This window comes from Amaranthus tricolor, chromosome 10 (assembly GCF_026212465.1).
Source record: "Amaranthus tricolor cultivar Red isolate AtriRed21 chromosome 10, ASM2621246v1, whole genome shotgun sequence".
NCBI classification, from domain to species: Eukaryota; Viridiplantae; Streptophyta; class Magnoliopsida; order Caryophyllales; family Amaranthaceae; genus Amaranthus; species Amaranthus tricolor.
Window position 1 is genome coordinate 9,371,748 of NC_080056.1, and position 18,598 is coordinate 9,390,345.

At 30.3% G+C, this 18,598-nt stretch overlaps 2 protein-coding genes across 2 annotated transcripts; both read right to left on the reverse strand.

Moving 5' to 3' along the window:
* Positions 1 to 3,272: 3,272 nt before the first annotated feature.
* LOC130825818 (uncharacterized) lies at positions 3,273 to 5,833 on the reverse strand. The gene is made up of 2 exons (XM_057691250.1): positions 5,442 to 5,833; positions 3,273 to 4,119 (listed from the first exon to the last, which is right to left on the reverse strand). Exons 1-2 carry the CDS (start codon positions 5,601 to 5,603, stop codon positions 3,568 to 3,570), a joined length of 714 nt encoding a protein of 237 aa, XP_057547233.1. The 5' UTR covers positions 5,604 to 5,833; the 3' UTR covers positions 3,273 to 3,567.
* Positions 5,834 to 9,813: 3,980 nt separating this feature from the next.
* Positions 9,814 to 18,014, reverse strand: LOC130825944 (probable ribonuclease P/MRP protein subunit POP5). The gene is made up of 5 exons (XM_057691396.1): positions 17,878 to 18,014; positions 16,081 to 16,268; positions 15,862 to 15,999; positions 11,159 to 11,378; positions 9,814 to 10,307 (listed from the first exon to the last, which is right to left on the reverse strand). Exons 2-4 carry the CDS (start codon positions 16,256 to 16,258, stop codon positions 11,230 to 11,232), a joined length of 465 nt encoding a protein of 154 aa, XP_057547379.1. The 5' UTR covers positions 16,259 to 16,268; positions 17,878 to 18,014; the 3' UTR covers positions 9,814 to 10,307; positions 11,159 to 11,229.
* Between the last annotated feature and the right edge of the window lie 584 nt (positions 18,015 to 18,598).

Sequence of the window (18,598 nt, forward strand, 5' to 3'; positions counted from 1 at the left end):
TGCCAAGTCCACGTATATGACCACATGTACAGCCACGTGTACACATGTGTACAACTACGTCTGAATAATGGCCATGTGTACAATTACATCAAGTAAACATGCAATAAAAGCACGTGGATGAAAACTAAATTTAAAGTTAGTCCCAATGTATGTATTAATGAAGTTCAACCCATTAAATGTTTTTGGTCAAAGTCATGTTCATGCAATTTTCCTTAAATTTTATTGTACTTATTTTATTCAAAATAAATTTTGTTATTTTTAAATTTTACTCTACTAATCTCTAAAAAAACTTAACTTTCAACATAGCTTAAAAATCATTGGAAAATTAGCACTTGTTTATATCATTTTAAACTCCTTGATGATGGTTGTTATTAGTAATTTCATGCTTATTTTGAAGATTTATGTTATTTTACCTATTTTGGTTATTCATGCTAATTTTGAGCAATTTTGATCGTTTTAAGCATAATTCTTATGGTTTTAATAATGATGGGGTTCACTGAGGAGATTATTGCTCGTTTGAAGATGTTTTACAATGAAGATGGGCAAAAGAGTTGAAAATTGTTTAAAATGCAAAAGTTTTGAGGTGAAATTTAATATATGCTCACTCTTTTGGTCATGACTTTTTATAGAACGATCACATTAATGCAAGGTTTACAGCATTGGAAAGTAGACTTCAAGAGCTTTTCAACGGTATATCATATGTCCAATTCCGACAACCGAGCAAGAAATGACGGTTGTTTAAAATTCGTTAGTCAGAAGCAAAGCGACGAGTCAAGCTACAACTCGTCTCCAACTGCTGATAAGTGATATCCACATTTGACGGTTTTCTTTCACTATTTTAGCGGTTTTATTTATTTTAGCTTTATTCTATTATAAGAAATTAGTTATTTTTGGGGAGATTGTTCCCCAAGTAACCTTAGAATATAAATATGCATTAGTTAACTTCATTTTTTTGTGCTTTTAGTGTCCTAGATACCCTAATGCTCTAATTATCCGTTATTAGCTATTTTTTAGAATTCTCTCTTTTGTTGTTCTTCCTTTTTAGAGCTTTCATTGTTGAAAAACTCCATTGTTATGTTTATTTTTATTGCAACTTACATTTGTGTTCTTCTCCGTTAGTAAGTATTTTTGATTTACTACTTCATTATTTGTCTTTTTTTCTTGAATTATTCATGATTTTCATGTGTAGTGTTTCAATTAAGTTTTTTTCATCATTAATTGCATGTTCATCACCATGTCTAATGAGTAGTTTTCTTCTCTAGGGTTAAAGGATAAACCCTAATTCGAAGCATGAAATGATATTTTATTGATTAATTGTGTAAAATTTTGGTCTATGATTAAACCTATACTTAATGAATCTTAGTTTAAATATGTTTATTAACCTTTTCAATAAAACGGAAGTTTGAGATTAGGATTAATTTAGGATTAAGATATATTTAAGTTAAAATCCTATTTGTTTAGCCAATAAAAAAAGGTTGAGGATTAATACTAATAAAGTCTTAAACCGATATTAATCAATAGAGAAGAAGCTTGAGATTAATTAGATCACGTTCAATTATGCCAAAGACTCAAATTCATACAATTACTAGTTAGATACCCGTGCTATGCACGGAGATTGGAAAAAAAATTTAGAATTAATTTATACTTGTATAGTATTTATTTTAATGATTATTTACTTTAAAGATTATATAAAGAAGGTTATTTGTTAGTATTATATATATATATATATATATATATATATATATATATATATATATATATATATATATATATATATATATATATATATATATATATATATATATATATAATATTTAAAAAAAATTTCAATAAAATTATAAAAATAATAAATGGTAAAACAAAATGTATTATGAATAACTTAAGTTTGTTGCAACAAATAGTTACAATAAACTCACAAATTTTTTAAAAATTTAAAATAATTTATTTTAATAAAGCTTAATTATTTTTTTATTTGAATTGTTGAAAGATTTTTTCAATGTTTTTAAAAAGAGTCAAAAATATTAATAAGTTGGTCTCATTTTAAATATTTTAAAAAAAGACCGTTTGTATAATTTTTATTTAATATAATCTATTTATTAAATAAAACTACTTTTTTTAAACAAATAGAAAGTAAGCAAGTAGTTTGCAATTGCATGTCACTGAAATTATGAAGTGAGATGCAAATTCATGTCACTTTATCTCCGTTCCCAAACTATGTTATTTTATCTTTGTCGATTGGTTGTTTAACGGATAACAGTTCACTCTTCGACCTCTATTAGCTAAAACATAATCAAGTGAAATCTTATATTTATTTTTTTCATAACTATATTTTTATGAATACATACTTTGAAGTTTTAAATAAATTAATATAAATTTATTTTTTATAATAAAGCTAAATTTTTTGAATTTTTATTAAAAAGAGTCAAAAATATTACAAATTTGATCTCATTTTAAAGATCTTGAAAAAATATTATGGTTCATATAATTATTTTTTACAAAATTTATTTATAGGTAAAACTACCCATCTATTAAATTAAACTAATTTTTTAAGCAAATAGGAATATGAAGTAGATAAGTAGCAATGACATAAATAAGCATGTCAGTATAATTATCAAGATATAATTATTTTATAGTTGGTAAATAAACTTGAAAAACAAGATATCATTCTCTTTTATTTTGGAAATAATATTGGAACATAATACTAGTTTACAAATTTCGTCATGTTTCATTTTGCTATAACAAAAAGTTATTCTCTTTTACCAAGGTAAATACTTCGAAAATAATACTGCTTACCAAATCTTCTTATGCACATTAATTGTACTATATTAGAAAATGATTTTCACTACAAATTCACCTGCCACGTCAATATAAAAATGAGCAGAAAAGCTTTCGCTGAATGTCCGACACGTGTCAGTCCCATTTCTTCATTAGTTTTTATAGATTATAGATGAGAGTAATTGACTCCCATGTTAAAATTAGGTGATTCCCAACACCCTTGATTTGTAATATTATTATTATCTTCGTATTAATCATTGTCTTAGATTTAATTATTAGCTTTATTTGCATCAATTTACTTATTGCTTATAGTAGTGTTAGTTTCTTAAACCAATTATTTTTGTTGATCCGTGTCTTGTAGTCATAAATCGAACAAATTAGTTAACTCGCTTTCTTGAGTTCGACTCGTATTGCTACACGTACACCGTACGCTTGCGGTAAATTAAAATTTGCACATCAAAAATCAAGATTATATGATATTTGTATCATTTCCTTGATCAAAAAGGACTATCAATTAGTGCATGATCTACAATACATCGTCAATACCTACATACTTTGATTTCAAACAAAGATACTACAAACACAGCAAAATGTTGTAATCAGTTCAACTTGGATTGAAACTGAATTGCATTATTTTATTTCAATACATGATCCAATACTTTCTAGTATTACTTAGGAAAGTAACCGTGAGGACTAGTGAAGAGGCAGCGAGAATCAAACCCATTAGCACCTAATTACCCTTAGATGTACATCCGTACATACTTCAATTGAAACAAGACTTGGAAACGGTGACTACTTAGTTTGTTCATCATGACGACTACATGGCAAAACACAATCATCGACATCATCACTTACAACCTTAAAATCAACGGTGAAATCCAAGAAGAAGAACAAGACAACCAAAGCAATGCAACTTCCGAACATAGGAATAGGACCAAAGATCCAAAGGAAGAGCGGGAAAGAGAAGTAGAAAGCTCGCAAACCAAGCGACCAAAAGTAGCCACCCCGGTTAACAATCCTAGCTACATAATGTGGTGTCAAGTAAGGGGAAGAAATGTTCTTGAAGGGCACATTGACTAGGATACTAGCATGACTATAATACCTAATTGATTGCACATTTAGCAAGAATGCTAAAAGAAAGCAAACCAAGATGCTGAAAAACTTGATGGAGAATCCCATTTGGCTTGAATCACCCAAGACTAACCCGAACATATGGCCACTACTATGGCTAGTCATTAAGACCGCGATCACTGAGCTGAGCATGATGGCTGTGGAAGCTAATAAAGTTGATGCCATTATGTTGTTCCTTAGTGTTTGTACTGCTAATACTCCATTCTTATTGTCCTGTCATGTTCAATAAGCTTTATTCATTAAACTTTGTGAAAACCAAACATTGCTCATTCTTCTTAGCTCACTAATTGGAAATTGAATCCTAAAATTGATGAGCTTTCTTCTCAAGAAGTGTAACTCGTGACATTTTGTCACATTTATTTTGTGCTTGCAAATCATTAAATCACTTCAATCAAAAGATGTTAGAGTATATAATATATTATGGGCCTCAATTATAAGCTTAAGCTTTTGGTTGAATTGATTCCTTGACATGGTATCAGAGCTAACGTGACAAAAAGGTCACGGATTCGAATCTCAGCTACACCTTAAATTCAAGTGGAATATTTCGCGTTGAAGAAAGGTCTTTGTTGAATCCACACCCAAATGGCTCTTGTCTGAGGGACGTGTTTGAATATATAACATATCCTGAGGGCTGAGGGCTCAACCATAAGTTTAAGTTTTTAGTTGAGTTGATTTCTTGAAAAATGATTGAACTTATGTTTAAAGCCCCACAATACGTTGTTTGACCAAATCGTATTACCCATTTCCCTGCCGTCCCGTTTTGGTATCCAATTGAGATCATTTACCTTCCTTTAGTGTTAGTCTAAAAAGCTATTGTATGAAAAGGTAAGGATCGGTTTAAGCGTCTAATTGAAATATGTCTTTAACATATGAGAATTAAGGTGAATAACATAGTTACTATTGTGCATAACCTCAAACGAATGCAAAATAAAATCAAATAATATTAATGTATTAAGTATTTTTTTTAAAAAATATTGATAGTAAGACTTCAACCTATATTGTCAAACATCCAAGTTAACAAGTACACTTATTAGTATATACAGAGACGTCTACCTATATAAAACTTTTATTTTGCGAGAAAGAAGGTACCTTATACGATCGATTACACTCGCAGTTGACAATATTGAACAAGGCTGCTTGCGCCCTTACTCAGAAGACTAAGACTAATAAATGAGTTCATGCATCTTTTAAGTTTAATAGATTCAAGTTTTGAATGGAACAAATATAAAACTAAAAATAAACTATAAATCGGAAGTACAATGGTCCACACTCTATAGCATGCAAGGTACTCATATTTTATAGAATGCAAAAAGAACAACTTTTAAAACCATAAAATCACACAAACCCTCATTCTTGCAACATTATCAAATTAAACATTTTATATTAAATACCAACAAAAAATATCTTCTTTCTATACTAAAATTAACTATAAATTCAATTAAAAATCACCAATTATTTCAAAAAATACTCAAAGAAAAAGAAAAAAAAAGAAAAATCAACAAATTAGTGAGAAAATGTTAAAGAAAGGGAAATACCTCCATCATAGCTTGAACCCAATAACGTCGATTAATTGCATGAATACCAACTATTGTTTTAGTGGGTTGTTTAATAATTTTATGAAAAAGCCAAATATGGTAACACACCATTACCAATAAACCCGAAGGTACCAACGAATAATCCAGAATTTCTTGCTTCATTTTATATCTTCTTTGTATAGAGGGGCAGAAGAGGAGGACTAGATGAGAATCGATTCTTTTAGATTGATGGGAAATATGTAAAGGGAAGAATCAAAGAACCCTTTATGAGAAAATGGAGTATGATCCCACCGTATATACCTTTTTCACATTAACTATGGATCAACAAAATAAATTAGTCTTACAAGAATAATAAAAGATGTTGAGAAGAAAGAAAGCGAAGGAGTAACAAGTGTGAGACGATATACAAAGGTTTTGCGGAAAAACAGAACTTATTTAACCACACATTATTTACTTTTTTGGATTTTTTAATACTTGTTATATTATAGTTATACTCTATTTATCATTCAAGTTTATTTTATAAAGTATATTATAATTAATTTGTAAGAATAATTAATTTGTAAGAAAAATATAGTTAAGTTGAATTTTGTTTAAATCGTCTAATTACATATTTCATAATATTAATTTTTTATAATTTTTAGTTATGCATAATTCAATATAAAATAACGCATTGAATTTGCATAAAGAATCAAATATAACAAATATAACGTAACAGAGTAAGTATATACTTCATCTATTTTAAAATATTTCCAAAATTTTCTTTTCACGCAGTTTAATATACTAATTTCATTCTTAATATCTTTGATTGTCTATAATAAAAAATTATAAAAAATTAATATTAATAATTTTTGCATTGAAACGAATTAAATAAAAATTTCACTTAACTATATCTTATTTTATAAATTAAAAAATAATCACAAATTAAAAGTAATTAGTAAATACTGTAATATTAAAAATATTAAAAGTAATTTAAAACCAACAAAGTATATACAAAGAGAAAATGAGGTGGCCATGCCCATTTCCCAGTATTTATTAATTTATGGGAAATTTGGGAATGCGAGTTTCCTACATTGGTAAAGTGGTACGACCTTATAATGTCCACTAACAGCCGTTCCTAATTTATACCATTATTTTAAATATATGTATTATTTTTTCTAATTCGAGTTAGGCTATTAAATTTCTAGTGAGAATTAATCTTTTATGTAAGTTTTAAAAATCAAACTCAAGTTATAATAACAAAAGAAAAAACTCTCAAATTGTTAAATTCATCCAAGATTTTCTTGTGCATTATGTATTTAGACTTTTGCTCTTATTATTAGTTGTACTAAGATTTTCATTATTTTCATTTACATATGATAAAAGATAATTATTATTTTTAAAAGGTTTTGAGTTTGATCTCCAATATACATGTAAGACTAGTATGAATAGAGAAAAATCTAAAAATCTAATGTATATTTTCAAAAGACAAGTTTAAATATTTAGTAATGTATATGACTAAATATAGTCGAATGAAGTTTAATAAAATTTATTTCTAAATTTAATTTTATAATATGAGCATTTTAAAAAATTTACTGTACTCTTGAAAATCTTTATGGTAAAAATTAGAAGTTTGATAACTCAAAGGTCAAAATAAAACAAGTAAAAAAATTGAGGAATTAGTAAATAGTAATCCCTCCCATTTATTTGAGTTGTCACATTAAGTTTTGGCACATTATCCAATGCACTAATTCACTTCTAAATATTTCTAATTGTGCTTAATTAATAATTATAAAATTTGATATTAATAAAATTTACATTGAGACGAATCAAACAAGATCTCACATGACTATATTTTGACATCTAGATTAAGAATAAAATACAAATTAAGAGTGATTGATGAATAGTGTCAAAAAACTAAATGGGACAACTCAAATGAATCGAAGGGAGTATAATATAATTAAGGGAAATTTCATGTGATGACCTGAGTTTTTGGCTTTTCCACAAATATTTTTTAAATCCACGTGGTTTACTCTGAGCTTCCAAGTTTCTCATGTTGTAGAACAAATGTTAAGTTTTTGGTTAAATTAAGTATTTATTTCGGCTGGATTTTGAAATATGTGGTCAATTAGGGTAATCACAACGTTTGTCTTTAAAAAAAATGTCATTACGTTAGGTAAAAATAGCGTAAAGTTAAAAAAAACTTCTCTTTTATCTACCACATAGAAAATTTAAAAGGCCAAAATCATTATGTAGATTAAAAACATAAAAAATTTAAAATAACTACATGAAATTTTCCAATAATTAAATACTCCTATTTAAATTTACTAATGATCTTAATCGTCCATGATGGGCTTGCCCTTAGGAATGGAATCAGAAAAAGTTATCGAGAAAGGCCCTTTTTGAAGGGGGCTAAGGTCAGCTTGGAGGCGCAGTGAGTCTCCCACCAACCTCCATTATGTTTCTTCTGGCAACTTTAACTTTCACTAATAACTTTATGAATATTTTTATGTATTGTGTATGTATTTATCAGATTTGAAATTAGTTTAAATATGTTGGAGAGATTACTTTTTTATTTTTGCACTTTATTAATGGTATCTTTAAGTTTTTTTTGATTATCAATCGTACTCTTATGTTATTGAGCGTCTTACAATCATAATCTTTGTAAATTTTTTCCATTCAAAATCATTCAAAACCGTTAACTTTTTTTTTATGTTTTAAATTGAAAAATAAAAGAAAAAAAAATTAACGATTTTGGACAGAAAAAAATAGAAAAGGTTACGGTTGTAAGACGCTCAATAACACAAGGGTACCATTAATAATAAAAAAATTAGAGGTACTATCGATAAAGTGCGAAAATTTAGGATTTCATTAATAATTTTCCTTTTTATTATTAATTAATTATTATTTGAATTTATTTTTTTATTATTTGATGAATATTTTTGTGGACTAAAGTCATAGATAGCATAATAATAACTCAACTCTTCTGATAGACCGTTTCTCCGAGAGATCGTCTCTATGAGAGACGACTCTTAGGAGGCCCAGCCTACAAAAATTGATTAATTAAAAAAACACTAATTATGGTCTTTTAAACATATGTCAAGTGAAGATTCAAGATATACTAAGTAGGGATTTGATGTACATCAAGTAAGTCTTTGGAGTATACCAAGTAGGAATTTGAGGTTTACCAGTGGGTATTTGGGGTTGTCAAATATGGGTTTGAAGAATATCAAGTAGGAATTTGACATATACCAAGCAGATATTTGGAGTATACCAAGTAGTTATTTGGGATTGTCAAATATGTGTTTGAGGCATACCAAGTAGGTATTATACTAATTAGATATTTAAGATATATCAAGTAGGTGTTTGAGGATATGTCAAGTAGAGATTTTAAAAGTACCAAGTAGGTATTTGGGTTACCAAACAGGTATTTGGGGTTGTCAAGTAGGTGCTTCATCGTAGCCTTTAGAACGAGGGAAGAAGAAGGAAAAAAAATAAAAAGGAGTTTGTTAAAATGTCAACTTTAATATTCTAAAATGGCAACTATAACATTCAAAAAATAAAACACACCAATTTAAAGTAGTTAAATTATCAACTTCAGTGCATAAAAAATGCCAACTTCAATATTCTAAATGGTAACTATAACATTCAAAAAATTAAAACACATCAACTTAAACTAGTTAAATTACCAACTTCAACATGCTAAAAACATATAGTTAACATATTGTGAACCCTAATTTATATATTCTAAATGCCTACTAGGGAATTCCTAAAACGCTACCGATTAAGCTTGCAAATACACTAAATTTTTTGTTTTTAAGAAAAAAAATAATGAAAGACGCCATCTCTCATAACAATTTGACATGGTATAATGAAAATCTAGTGACAAGAGTGAAGTTAATTATCTTTGCCTTTCATTATTGATATTAACTTTTAACTAGAATATATAGGCCTTGCTTAGCAAACAGTTGTTGGTAGAAGCAATTGATTGACATTATAGCTGGTTTGATCAGCTACTAGACTGAAAATTCGGTTATATAAGCTAGTTGTTTAAGTCAACTACTATAAAAATATTTGGTAAAAATTATTCTTTAGTTTTTGGTTGTTTATTAGAAGGCCTGATTGTATTATTTTTTTTTAGTTTTTTTATTTTTTAAAAACTAATATCCAAAAATAAAAAATCACAAATAATGAATTTCACGTTTTAGCAGTCTGCTTTTTTAAATCACCATGTTCTCAATAAATTTAACTTATTCTCATTATAAGACATATGACTTTGAAAATCAAAAAACAAAATATCACAATAATACCAAGTCAGCCATATACCAATCAATTTATGTAGAAAAGTCATTTCTTTGTGACTAATCGATTCATTTACCTGCAACAAATATCATGATATTTGTAATTCAAATAAATAAATCATGCATGGCTCAAGCATCTAACTAGAAGTATATTACAAGTTTGTTAACAATAATGCTTGGCTCGTCCACTCAAAAAAAAAAAAAAATGATTGTGCTCAACTGCTCATCACATGACCAAGGACAGTTCCATCCATAAATCACTCATGTGTTGATCTTTAAAAAATCTTTCCATACTTTTTAAATCGACCTTGTTAACTTCAATTCCTATTAATTCATAAACCATTGCCCTAAGAAAGCAATAGAGAAAATAAGTTATTTTTTTTCAACCTATTATTTATAATGATACCAACATAAGTTAAACAGCTGACAAGAACTAAACACAGTGATACACAAAAGTTTCAAGTATCTGAATTTGCAGTGATTCAATAGCGGTGTAATTGCATCTTCATTCCTCTGTACTATCCATCACAAGCAAATCTCTTTTGATCTCTTAAAATCAAATAGACCTCTCTAGCTGATACATCAATTTCTGCAATGAAAATCAATGAACAATCAAGCAATTGCAAACCAAATACCTCCCTTAAATTTCAATTAAACAAAGGAAAATAAAGTTTCAAACATAAATTCCCTTTAGTTTAAAATATTGTCCTTTGTGTCACACACAGGCTTAGGTTGATGTCACTTGGTAATTCAAATCACTTAGCAAGCACAATTTGCATTGCGCATATTTTTGCATCTTCGACTTGTTATATTACTAATCAATCAAAATAACACAACCTTTCACACAAAAGTAACACTACAAAACTTTATTATTAAGTTTTTGGATTCAAAATATACAATCTAATTTTATTTTCTCGGCTATCCTAACTTTGATCGATGGATCAACAAGCTTATACTTCCCCTTGCCTAATCAAATGCATGACGAAGACTAAGGCTAAAACAATTACTAAAAGCATACAAGATACAAGTTTGAATCGGGGTGCAGAGTGTAAATAAAGAACATAAAGTGAAGAAACACATTGAACCATGAACAAGTAAATAAAGAACATGTACTTAGCAATTAGCAGCTTGGTCAAGACGGGTAGAGTTTAACAAATCATAAATCACAATCCTCGGGTGAGAATGGAACTATGATCCAAAAAACAAGTTTCTCGACCATATTGTTAACTTCTAAATTTCCCGTAGCCCTCCTTCCACCATTCAATGATTAAGCTATGCACAAAATATAAACAAATTTGTTTTTTGAAGGGGTAAGCTACTCACATCATGACTAAAGACTAAAGCATGGTTAAGGAACTTTAGAAAAAGAGAAGTCAAGTGTAAAACAAACTGCAAGCTTTATTTAATTACTGAATTGTATATAAATGCACACAACCATACCTTGTGTTCTATAAAAGCAAAGGATATTGCTTTCTTGACATGATTAAGCTATACAGCAAATAGAAATGCTCCTAATGCTCCAGTACTTTAATCTTCTCCAAACAATTTTGCATTTGCTGATTCAACTCGTCTGCAACTTGACCACCCTTTACAAGCTTATACTGCTCAAATTTTCCTTCTTCACAACTAAGGGCAGCCTTTTTACACGCTTTGATACTCCCTACAACAAATATGGATGCATAATGAATGAAAAATTTGAGAATCAACCAGAAACACTGAAGCATAAGGCCTCTGATGCAACATTCAACAAACAAGGATGTGCAGTTGGTGAGATAGGTAACAAGTTTTGGTGCACTCTATGTACTTAATATATGCAATTCATTTCTGTTAACATAATAAACCTAGAAACTTCAGATAAAGAATTCCATTTTATGGAAGACAAATTCTGCACTATAATAGATGAGTGCATTGCAAGGGCTCAATAACAGATTCTTTGACTGGCCTATTCAACAAGTGGGTTTGAATAATTTTGAGTTTAAAGTCACTCATTTAGTGAGTGGTCACTTGTGAGAAGAAAACATATTGACAGAAGACAGATCTCGACGACGACAACGGACCAGGTGTTGCTGACTTGTCAATCATTTCTGTCGGCTAAAATAACAGCCAGTTGTTACAAGTGCATGTACATGTACATGATTAGGGGCAAGTCATAAAAGTCTAGTCAGGCTGGACTCCTATACGTACCAGAAGTTCAAGTAGTACAAGAGTCCTACGTGAGTGAGGTTTGCCTGCAAAATGGGTGATAAGACTTGGAAAATTCAGTTCATTTAGAAGTCTTTTATTAATGTTTCCCTGCATAATTTGAAGTGCAGATTAGCTAGAAGTCTTGGGCTTGTAACTACTCGTGTTACAGACAAATTTACACATTGGAGATTGAGCTATATTGTTCAAGAACTACTTATCTTGATGTTCAGTTTATCCAAGGGGAGTGAAAACTAGAATATACACTGTTATTTGAGCATATTTGAGTGAAGCAACATCAAATTACATCCAATAATCTAAATGTGAGAGAATCAACTCTAGTAATAGTGAATCACACAACAAACGGACATAATCGTTCATATATTAGATCACACGCACATTTTGAACAACCATAGTAAAGAGTCAAATGATCCTCAATGCAAGTATCTTTAAGTCTATTTTCTAAGTGATGTATTCCCAAGGGTTATAAATTACAATGCGCCTTGGTACAAGGGAAAAACAAAAATTCTGTCAGAAATTTGGGCGGAAAGGTTGTGTACAATTGGCGCAAATAAGATCAAACAGCTTTCGCATGTTCTAAAATTGCCATGAAAATTAGGTTCAGTGAGAAACATACTTAGGACTTCAACAGTGAAATTTTTGGCTTCCCATTACTGTAAAATTGGTCCAATTGTGAATCCATTTAAGTAATTTTATTCTTCTTGAGCAAATTAGATCAAGTAAAATTTGAAACTTTTCACAATGGCTAATTTAAGAAGCAAACACAGTTGGTGTTTTCGGTGGGTGGTGAATTTAAGTGGATAAAATCCGACACTTTGGCCTTTAAATTATTTCTTTTGTTGCCTATTTTGATTTGTGTTGAGAAATTTTGGTTTTGGTGAAGGTTTACATAAGTTTTCCAATAGTGCTAACTGCTAAGAGTCTTTACACTAATACACTGGTTGTAATGCAGATTCGAGTGGAGTACAGTACCTGGGTGCTAGAGTGTCATCGCTTGTCTTTGGTTGTTTGTTAGGTAAAATGAACACGAATTGTTGTCGGGTCACTAGTTGGTGCAATACTCCGAAAGTTGCGCAGTGTCCTTTTGTGCTTGTGTAATTTTAGTGAACAGACAGAAAAAACTCTGAACGGCAAAGCAGTAAGGGACGATGGCTCGTTTCTAATAGTGCATCCCTTAGTAATCGTCCAATTTGTTATGGGTTCATATAGAAGAACAGAAGCAGATTGTGGCAACGACTCATCATTGATGATCCAATGAGTCGGCGTAATCTTTTGTCAAGATAAGACTTTCCGCAACATAGCAGCAGGCAGTTAGGGTGTTGATCGTTGGTGCCTGGTGGACTTGATTGTTGTTGGTTAAATCACAATGGAGGTAGACTTATGTAAATTGCATCAGCAGATGGACAACGTCAGCTATGTTTACCAAGATGACGGCACACACTAAAAAGAATTACAACGTTAACAATATAATGGTTATGGTTGGGATGCTTCATGAGTTTGAATGATCTAGATGAAGAAATGGTAGTCAACGATGCCTCAACTATTGTTACCTGAGACGACATTCGAATTGGAACGGGAACGGAAACAAGAAACGCAACCTAAATTGACTTGGGAACGATTAGGTACAAGATACATTGTGTATAAAAAAATAAATTTGAAAACAAAATTGAATTAAAATGATTTTTCTTCTTTAAGAAGTTGTTTTTAAGTGGAACTTTTTTAGCTTTCTAGAATTCATCTCGTTTTTCCTCCCTTCTTTTTTCTTTTAAAGTGTAAATGAAGGCCAAAATACCTTTTGAAAAAGGTCTTATACATCAGAACGTCACCTTTAGCGATTTGGATTGCGTTTTGTGGTGATTGGGAACGAATATTCCCGGACCGCGGAACATGGCTACGTTCTACGTTCCATGTAACTATGGTCTCAACAAATATTTTTCGTCCACAAATACACAGAACGGAGCATATCCAAGCTGAACGGGTGGAAGTTGCTATCCATGAGAAAGTTGTCAAAGAGGTGATTGGCTTTTGGCTGAACTCATGGTTGACGATGTCGACGACAAAGGTATTTTGATTCTGATCTTCCTACAAGTGTTATTTATGACACTAAATATTGATGAGGACACAGTAGCTACACAGTGAAGCAAGTCATTTGATACACCAAAGTATCTTCTGATTTTTCTAATGATTGACAACATTAAGAAGGAATGCATGCATTGACACTTCTACAAAACAAAAATTTGAATTTACTGCTGGAATTTCAGATACAGTGGCAGGGTTTTCAGGGTATCCAGATGGTGATGGAGCCATGTGAAGGATATTTGATCTTGTTCCTAAGGTTTAGTGCTAACCTTAACAAAATTTGAGGTCAAATTTTCCAAAGATAGCAAGGCCTTAAAATGGATTATTGGCCAGCCTATTCATCATTGGGTTTGGCTAATTTTGTGTCCAAAGCCAACATTTCGTGAGGTGTTGACGAACTGGCTGCCATTTCTGTTGGGACATATAAAATAGCCACAGTGTACAATTACATGATTAGGAGCAAATCATGGTAGTCTAGTTAAATTAGAGTCCAACGTGTGTGACGTGCAACAAGGAACCTAGCTAGTTTAGTTCATATGAAGTTTTATATTGTTGCTTCTTAAGTAATTAGAAGCACAGATTAGCTAGGACTAGGAGTCTTAGCTTATAGATGCTTGATTGAAAAATTTGTACATGTTAGAGATTGAAGTATATTTTTCTAGAACAATTCTACCTAAAAACGGTTTATCCTAGGTGAGTGAAACCAGAATATACAAATGGTTATTTGAGCATTGTGAGTGAAATAGTGTCAAATTGCATCCATTAATCTAAGTTTGTGTGAAGCACGATGGTTGAAGAGGTTGTGAGTTGACTGAGAGTGAATCACACAGTAAACAGTCTTGATAGTTCATAAGTTCGATCATACACACATTTTGAAACTCCATTGTTTAAGAGTCGAGTTATCCTCTTTGCAAAGATTTTAAGCCTATTGAGTCGAGTATTCCTAAGGGTTATAGGGTAATTGCATATAGAGCATATGATCTTCATTAATTGAGCACACACAGCATCACATTATCTAGACTTAATTCAGGCTTTCATTAAATGAGCATCACATTATCAAGATACAAATCTTGATGGCAGAGTGTAACAAATCAGCCAAGATAGTAACAAAAACTGACTTTATTAATAAATACAAGAACGATACTATGGGACGTTCGAGTCTCCCAAATACTCCTAAGTGTTTCCACTTCTCTCTCTAGTTATTTCCTATCCTTTTTCATCCCATACTCCCTTCTATTTATAAGATATGGGAGGGAAATACAAACAAGAATTAAAGCTAATAAAAAACTAACTAACATAACAACCTAAAATACAACTCTAACTAACTTTTATTTATTTACATTACTTAAGACCCTAAGAATATGCCATGTATGACAGAGAGTCAGACATCAAGACTTGAGACCAACAGAACTTCCAAGTTCCAATGGACAACCTTAAAACACTTTCTTTCTTACCTTTTGGATTAAAAAATTAATGAATTCATCAATAGAAGGACAAACAAGTCAAATCTGGATTGCATACTCCATTTGCCTCCTAACTTCCAATCCTAAAAACTAAATATTCACTTGAATCATATCAGCTACAAACAAAAAAGTGAAGATTATTAAGTATAATTTGTATAATTAGTCCACTTAAATATGGTAAAACATAGGAGGCATTTGAATATCCAAGCTTTGAAACAACAGAAGTTAACATAAACCCCTAAAACTCATCTACATATCAAATAAAAAAAATCTTGGAGAAAAATGTAATTGTTCAGAGTTTAAATGAGGACATGTACACACAAGTCACAACACGATTATCAATACTCAGTTGAACGTGATTAATCAATTCCAGTTTACAATAGTAGATATGGAACTCACCACTCAAATCAAGCAAATTGCATAAAGCGGGGCAATTCCCAATGCTTGAAACCATAGTAATTGCACACCAGACTTTCTGGTAGTCCTCTCTTGATGTCCGGATAATACACAACTTTGTGATTGGATTCACATACTTAACTACAAAAATACACACTTAAAGTCAAAAGCGGGCAAACTGATTTATTATTGGAACAAGAATGTAAACCATTAGACACATACCCTGGAAGGACCCAAGTGAAGAAGCCAAACCGCACTCCCCAAAGTTGACAAGAATGCTGTCTTTAATTGCTTTCGACACATTGAATTGGGTAACAATAATAGGATCATCTACCACGAGATCCTTGTTTGGATCTAAAAAAATTTCCAACACCATGTACCTATTTTTGAATCCCACCATGATGTCTGACCTGTTTGGATTGCATACAACAAGAAAAGCTTTCCTACATCAATTCATTATTAATCAAACTTATGACTAAAAACATTATCAGAATGTTGAAGATGTTGTTTGCAAGAAATAGTTGACTAGCTATAGACATTAGTAACAACTAATAATCCCTTCATACTCTATCATTACAACATTCGAATAATGAAGGAGCAATATATTCATCCTCGATACATATGCATCAATGGTATGCACCAAAATTTCTTTAATATTATTTAAGATACTTGAGCATGTTTATGAAAGAATACTTTAAAAACGCCTTTTAAGTAAAACTAAATGAATATGGACTTGTACTTATTAGTTCATTGCTTAATATCTTTGAGATGAATATGGTGTCAAATTACATTGTTCTAAGAAGTAAGAAGACCCTATGTATAGGTAAGTAATTGGGTCATGCAAGTGAACATTCCCTAACATTCGCATATCAAAGCGATTGCAAGTCCTTGACTTAACACGTGTCTTTTACCAGTCCGTTCTCAATGTCATAGCCTCATGATTCACTGATTGTCTGATTTCCATGCAAATTGCGAATCACGCATAGAAAACAGCAATTTCTTGTTAGTTTTGTCATTTTGAGTAAATCATGAATTAAAAAAGCAAATTAGAAGAATCATGTTACAACATCCGCTTATGAAACACGATCTGCAACCGGCAACATCAACTCATCTTTTTTGAGGTTGTCTAATGACTCTTGTACAGATGTTTTGCTTATTTAAGCAAAAGGATCTATATATCCTGAAGGTTCTAGACAATACTCATACAATAGAGTATTGAAATTTGATACTAACATATTGGAAATATGAATATATGATAACCCATACAATAGTGTATTCATATTTAATACTTTTACTTATTATCTTAGAGATGAATATATATGATTAATAAGTACTAAAATAGTGTATGATACTTGCTAATAAAATAGAAGTAACTGATAGTTTAGGAGAACACTTCATAGTTTAAAATAATAGTACCTGAATCCCATTTTCTTACACCAATTCAAAAGAAAAGCTCTCACATTTTACACGAAAGTGAAGCATAAAGGGGAATGAGTGAGGAATACTTTTATAGAAGTTCTACTAGCTAGATTAGAAGCAAGTCGGTAGTATGAACAAAATGATAATAATGTCATTATTTGCATTCCTCTGAAGACAAATCAAAGCATTACATTTTACTTGTAAAGATTATGAATGAGTCTTTACAGGTAAATACTCAAAAAGATATCATACAGAAACAATAGAAAAACACTCAAACTGAAATAATACTAAATTACTCAAACAACAATGCTCCACAGTTAAACATCAAGAAATAATACAGGAAAAAAAAAACATACTCAAAAATTATCATGAACGAAAATTAAAACGAAAATCAAAATGAAAAAAATGAAAGCATTGTATCAGTTTAGGAAAAACATCTCAAACTAGCATTATATCTCTAATAACATTATTTCTCTAATAGAAATATAGCATTATATCAAAGAAATCTCAAACTGATTTAGATAAGAACAGAACCCATCACACCTACAGGTAGAAGAAGCTCGGGTGAAGGAAAATGGAAAATCAGTTAATACTAGATACCTGTGCTATTCTGTCGCCTCTTGTCGGACGTGAAGAAGACGTCGCCGGTGAGCTCTGTCGAACGTGAAGAAAGGGGAAAAGGAAGAAATGGGTTAGGGCGAATATCAGAAGAGAAGAAGTCTTCAGTTAAGAATGCGAATTAGGATAGAGTAAATTAAGAAAACTAATATAATAACTTGTAAAAAAAAATTATCTTTAGTTTTTTATTTGAATTTTTACAATAAACATTCAAGAGTAGTTCATCAATTTTTAAAAATATACCTAAAATTATAAAGATATATAATGTTGTGATTATATCATTTTCGAAAACTTTACTAAAACAACTTGTTATAGGGACTTAATTGTCGCAAATGATCTTTAATATGATAATAATTATTTTTGTTTAATTTTATGTAGATTTTAAATTCTAGTTGTAAAAGTAATGTCACATAAGCACCACATCTCTGTAAAAACTTTGTCATTTGGCAAAAGTGCTATAAACATGACATTTGTCATTTAGCAACTCTTTTATTTAATTGTATGATTGAATGATACAATGTGTTGAAATATAACATAAAAGTTAATTAATGGATTTACCTAATGTAAATGCATTTAATATAATTGTAGGTAGAACTTGCCTATAAATATGGAAGTTCATTAATGTAGAAATCACACCAATGAGTAAAAAATCTAAAAATCTTTATATCTTCTAACTTTTATTTATTCTGCTTCTTCCCTATTT